Here is a 6,650-nt window from a genome sequence, read left to right on the forward strand (position 1 = left end):
TTTTGTAATAATTTGCATTTTAATCTTATTTTGACCAAATGGTCTATATAGCAGTATTGATGGGAGAATATTAACCTTCTAAATATTAGAATTTTGAAGGGTAGACTCTGTGTCAACAATGAAAACATTTAAAAGCTACTCCCCCTAAATTTACAGATTTACACCTGACAGGCTACATGTGAGAAATACATGATTTGAAAGACAGAATGCTTTTTAAAAAATGTTAATCAGTGAATTTCGAATGTCATGGTCAAACAAATCTCAGATGTTTGCTTTATCAGCATATTTTATGATTCATGTCTCAAAAACAGGAATTTCTTGAAAGTTAATGGGGACAAATACCTTAAAGTGTAACTTCTGTTAGGTTTTCCTTTAGCTTTTACTTTTTTTTTTTTTTTTTTTTTTAATAAAATCAGTTTGTGAACAAAATGGGGTTTTCAAGCCTCAATCCAGTCCTCCTTCCTCTCCCCCATAAAGGGCAAAAAACCAAACCAAAAACCTCAACTCAAAACGAGTGGAAAGAAGTTAATAGTTATTAAAGGAAACTTTGCTTAGAATTTATATTAAGAATTACTGTGTTAAAGCTTTTATTTTTTAATGTTATCATTATGTATGTACACATTATTAATTTAAAATGATTTATCTAACTGATTCCTTTTGTTACCTGGCTAGCAGGGAAAAGGGGTCGAGGCCGGTCCTGACCTGTTACAATGAAGACTGACTTGCTATGTGGGATTACACCAGAAGCTTGCAGTGGAGTAATGGTAAGGAAATCAAGCAACCTTAAATATCTCGGCTGTATAGGAGCATATTCTATTGCAGAAGACCTTCCTATGAAGATCATGGAATCAAATACAGGACATTGAACTAATACTTGGACTTTGATATGAATTTCTTTAACAATTTTCTCTGCAGTGCAAGTTATTAAACTAAAGCTACTCTATTTTCCAAATGTGTTCCAACAGAAATCCTTCATAACTTCTAGCATGGTATCTTAATAAAGAATAAAGTTCTTCTCTTTAAAAAATCTGCTCTAAGTAGATTTTTCCCCTGTTTTTTTAAATTAAGGATCCCAGCAGTGGTTTTCTGAAATATTCTCTTGAATTTGTGCATTTAAATTTTATTGCAGTGGTATAGATGAATGCCATTGTTGGTATCCTTAAATTTTATTTCTGCTCACCAAGGTTAATCATGATTGTCTATATCTTTTTTATAGTAATCACTTTTGAATTGTGTTCAGATACGCAGTTTCAGGTGTAATCATCAGAGCTGGTTAGTCAGGCATTCCAGATAGTGGTTCTTTTCAGAACCTTTTTTAAAGGGTTGGTTAACTACCTCAGTAGCAGAGGATTGAACTATACCCTGTCTGTACTGTACATAGAAAATCTTTGTAGATAAAAGCAAGGCTTGTTAAATGATATGAGGGTAAGATTTTAATATACCAAATGTAACATTCTTAGTTGCCTTTAGTTTCAGAGGCTTGTAAGACTTCCTCATGACCATCATAACAGGCCTTGCTTTTGTCGTATTTTGTGGCTGAAAAAGCAGCCTTGCTTCTTCAGATATTGTAGTTATTTGGATGTATAATAGTTTAGCAAGATGTTACTTTTGTAAGACATCAGATGTTCAAAAAAAAAGTGCATCCGAACTTGTACTAAATACTGCAGTGTCCCTTTATAAAAGTCAGACTAAAACTGACAGTTGTACAGCAAAGCCTGACATTTGGATATTTTGAAGTTTTTCATAAATCATAGAAATTAGTACATGGCTGTAGTTTAGCTTTTTAGGTAAAAGGTATGTTTCATTAGTGCATTTCTTATTGCTGATCACTGCAAAAGTGTGAATCAGCTTTCCATTTCTTATGCAGGTCATGATAACTTGTAGAATAGAGTACAATCATTTGTGCTATGTTTTTAATTTTCTAAAGCACCTTGATGACAGTGAGTGTTCAGTGGTGAAGCATCCTCTATTGAATCACCCTCAAAATTTTTTGCCAAGTCCTAAATTGATAGCTTAAAGTCAAAAGTGAAATTATAGTTTAATTAGGACTTGGTATAAAGAAATCCCTTTTCCCCTTCCCCAAAGGGATACTGCAGTTATATCACATACCCAATAGGCACCACAATGAAGATCAGAGCTTATTATACTTAAGGTTTTATACACACCAGTTCCCCCAGTAAATGCAAACTTAACAAGAAAATTAGACATGTCATATGTTCAAAATGCTCATGGCAAACAATCATTTTGCATTCCTGCAAATAAAATTGTTTTATACTGTAAGCTGGAGGCGAGTGTAACTTATTTTTGTAATAAAGTTTTTATTTTTTTTATGTGTCATTAATATAAATGTGTGTTAGTGTAGAAATATTCTGGTTTAAAAACTTAGAATTGCACACATTTCAGTATGTTTATTTGTACTTACATATTTTAGAATAGTGGTTGCCAATAGCCTGTATGTTTCACATTAATTGGTTTCTTTTATGTTATCTTAATAAACCATTTTAGTATGTTGTATGTCAGTTACTGGGATAGCTGGGACATAGAGTGTAATTTAAAATTTGTCAATAAGTATTCATTGGAATATATGTAAATGTGCCTTGCCGGTTATTGAAACTTACCTACAAAATGATTATGGGGTGAAAAAAATTAGTTCCTGGTGCTTAATGAAACTTTCTGCCACTGATTTTATATATTACCCCGTGCTTTTTTAAAGTACATTTCTCTCAAATCTTAGTGTAAGTTTGAGGGCTACACAAAGCATTTACATTTCATTCTAACATACAATGAGTATAATAGGTTGTGGAAAGTGGGTAAATTAAATGTAGCCTTCAGTAAAATTGAATCTCAGTGTAATCCTTGGTGCTGGCATTTACCAGTTCCAAGGAGTTAAATGATCCCATCAAAGAGGTCATTGCCATGCCTATTGGCACTTTACTGTCATACCCTTTTTAAGGGACACTGTCAAGGTGTTTAAGTTAATTCTCAGAATTATTTGTTGGGATTTTAGGATGGGTTTGTTTAATTTAAGTAAGAACTGCATTGTCAAAGTTGAAAGATGAACATTTTTGTGAGTTCACAAATGTGTTCTTAAGAAAACATTAAAATAAGGAGCTGTGGGTTTCCAAGACTATTTGGCATCCTTAGTTTGGGGGCTTGGGAGGGAAAACTGATATCAAGAAATTGTGAAGAATTGATGGGAAATGTAAACAGTGGTGATGAAATATACACACACAAGTGAAATTACTTGACAGTGTTCATTTGAATAACTTTGAATTCAAGCCATTATAATTACTTTTAAAATTAAATATTATTTGCACTGTTCTGATAATGGGTGCAGTTTTTGAGCAATATAATCAGAGCTAAATATGCATGTAGTGATTAGTGATGTGAACAATTAAGTTCTGAGAAGAAATACTAACTGGTATTTTCAAACTTAAATTTCTGTAGTAAAATCAGTATCAGACTCTTATCAGATATCAAGGAAAACAGGCAATGCATATAAACATACTTTTGAATGTTGTGTGGCCTATAAAGCAATAATGCAATTTATATGGAATGTCATGGGATATGAGAAATGGAAATGCAAAAATAACTAATCCTTAGTAAAAATGTCAACATGTTTAAAGGGGAATGTTAACTAATGTAGGTTATTGCTATTTGTGATTTGTTTATGGGTTCTTGGCTTTGACAGCTTCAAAGAATGGACAGATGACAAGTTAAAGAAATTTGGTACATATTGTCAAGGATTGGGTCTTAAATCCAAGAGTCAAGTCCCTTCCTTGGGGTGAAAAATGTATCCTTAAAGCATTCTGATTGTTAGAAAAGAAAACTTGAGTTACCTAACCAAAACAGACGCAAGATTTTGTTTCTGCAGACTACTTGGCAATCAAAAGTGATCATCAGTTTACTTAATCAGTTTTCAGAAAGTTGCTCTGTGAGAAAATTGTGTTGCATATATTCTCCCAAACATGCTTTTTGTGGAAGATTTTCAGCCATTGCAACTGAATTAGATGATAGAACGAAGTAGGGATTGAGTGCAAAAAGCAGTTGCACACTCATGATGGCGGTTATTATAGCATCATGAGAAATTTATCTACCAATTACTGCAAGTCTGATTTAACAAAATAGAAACATTTGCCTCATGATAAAATTGGAACAACTTGGGAATGGATTGATGGGATGATCTCGGGTATTGACTTGTATATAAGATATTTGAAAAGACTTATTGAATATCAGGGTGAACATCATGCTAGATGGGCAAAATTGTCACAGTCAGGACAGCTTTTTTGACTGCTAAGCCAAAAGGCAACGTTGATCAAAAACATAGCAAAAGATCACTTTGTTATTACAGAGTATGACCTGTAGTCTGTATTTTAAGGGGAGAAATTTAAAAAGTAGAAGGATTTCATGCATTTAGGAGAGGGAGCTAACCCTAGAGTAAGTGATTCGTCAGGTTCCTAAAACTTCCAATAATACCCACCATGACCGTTTTCTCCCCAATGATGTATATACCATCAAATTTTTATCACACCATAGGAATTCAGTGGTGGGTATAAAATGAATAAAGAACTTAGGTAATAACACATACAATGAACAGACTTGTGGGGCTGGTGTTTCAAAGTGTAGTATTAATTAGTAATCACACCACTCAATAGGGCATGCCACTACTTAAGATGCTAATTATCAACTAATATTAAAAGTCATTTTTTAACTGTGGGCAAGTTAGTAGATGGACTTTTTGGTCTGTCACTTTTTTAAAAAGTACTTAAGATATAAGTTCTATTAGCACCACAGTTTGCCTTCAGTAATAAAACTAAAATATTGTTCAGGAACAGAAGCATTCAGTTGGAAAAAAAATCTTTTATACGAATGCAAAACAGTATTATAACTAATGCGCTGGTTCTAAGATTAGGTTTTTAATGATATTAACAGTAGTCTGACAACATTTAGAAGTCTGGCATTGAGAAACAAAAGCTTGTACCTGACTAGTATTTTTATTTAAAAAATATTCTGTTAGCTTATTTAAATTCTCTTACATTTATTTATCCATAGAATTTATATTTATTTCATTCCTTTCATCTCACTGAAAACTGTCTGCAGGCTCTTTGATTTGGATTAGAGGTGTGAAGTACTGTCTTTTGCCAAAAACCTCAAATTACCTGTTCTTTTCAACGTAGTGGGTTTGTGCTTGTTTGGAGATCAGTTCAAAAACTATCTGTACTATCTGTACTGCCTCTGATGTTAAGATTTTATGTATAGCATAAGGAAGCTAGCTCTGACTATATTTTCCTAAGAATAAAGACCTATTTTTGTAGCATGTCTTAGGATCTCCAGGAGTCCAAGAATTATTGTGAGTGTCCTCCATTTCATCATTTTTCATTTAACAGCTTTAAATAGACACTGGAATCTTCAGAGCTCTTTACCTTTTGATTATCCATACATTCAAAGTAACTAGCCAGTGGTAAAAACATTCCCCAAGATCCCTAATTCAAGCACACGATGGGGAGATATATAGAATAAATATATAGTGTTGGCCATCACTTAAAATTTTAATTGATGATGAAAATATTCTGCGGTCATGCACATGCCAGTTCATGGTAATCTGGTTCTCCTTTTCTGAGAACATGCCCCACTATGCAGTGTTCTTCCATTCTCTATCACTAGCTTTCTCTGAACGTTTGGAAATGAGAGATTGAGGTTGCAAGTAATTCAGGAGAGGGGAGTGAAACAAATGGATCTATTTTAATAAGATGTTGCACATTTAGATGACTGCGCAAGTGAGTTTAGGTAGGTGAACTCAAAATATGTTTTATTAAGCTAAGTTGGCAAATCATTATCAAAGAATGGAGAACTTGTAAAATACATTCTGGGGGGTTTTCGCCCATAGCCCTAGGATTTCTTGGCAGGGGGGTGGGGTGGGTAGGGGTAGCTTTGGCCACTTCATCAGGACAAAAATCCTATTAGGTTACTTGGTGCAGAGTTTAGTTTGTATTTAGGATAATCAGAATTTATACTGATGAATGAAAACAAGCTTTCGTCATTTCAGAACAGTCATGGAAGTTTTATACCTGAAAAATTCTGGTGCAACACTTAGGCATTTTGAAAACCATTTACATTGCCTATTTGGCTCCCTGTGCAGATGCCAAACCAGTACGTTTTTTCTTGTTGAAATCAAGACTGCTGAATAAGACTGTGGGTGAGGGAGAAGTCCTAATAAACCATTTTGGAAATTAGTGTCTTCAAGTATTCAGGTTTGCTAAAATGTGTTTCTAACACAAGCAATAAATTTAGTAGGCTCAAGATAAGATTATTTTAGAATTTATAAGTTTCAGTGAATATCTCATCTTGATTTTTTTCCTTTGTAAAGGAGTTTAAAACAAGTTCTGAGGAGGGGTATAAGAGGTACTATCAGTAATGTCTGTGAATTGTCATTTCTTGACTTTTTTTAGGCTTTTGTCTGTATTCTGAAAAGATTCTTGAGACAAAATATCAACTTGTTTTGGAGAAAAAGTTAGGATACCTAAGGAGTTGACATTTTCTGTCATTTATGAACTAAAGCCAGTTTTTACTTTCTCAAGGCAGAAGGGCAAAGGTTGTGATGTAGACAAGCCATTACCACGGATTAAAGAATATGACTAGGGCTTGTTCAC

The 6,650-nt window shown here is 33.6% G+C and overlaps 1 protein-coding gene across 2 annotated transcripts in view; it reads left to right on the forward strand.

Moving 5' to 3' along the window:
• The window catches only part of SYNCRIP (synaptotagmin binding cytoplasmic RNA interacting protein), a 29,660-nt gene extending 24,339 nt beyond the window's left edge, over positions 1-5,321 (forward strand). The window contains exon 12 of one of the 2 annotated variants that reach the window (XM_058566673.1): positions 673-5,321. In XM_058566673.1, the coding sequence (XP_058422656.1) occupies positions 673-714 (42 nt within the window). In that variant the 3' untranslated portion in view covers positions 715-5,321. The remainder of the gene's footprint in view (positions 1-672) is intronic. The other variant, XM_058566674.1, reaches the window with a different exon arrangement.
• Positions 5,322-6,650: the final 1,329 nt, after the last annotated feature.

This window comes from Diceros bicornis, chromosome 23 (genome assembly GCF_020826845.1).
Source record: "Diceros bicornis minor isolate mBicDic1 chromosome 23, mDicBic1.mat.cur, whole genome shotgun sequence".
Taxonomy (NCBI): Eukaryota; Metazoa; Chordata; class Mammalia; order Perissodactyla; family Rhinocerotidae; genus Diceros; species Diceros bicornis.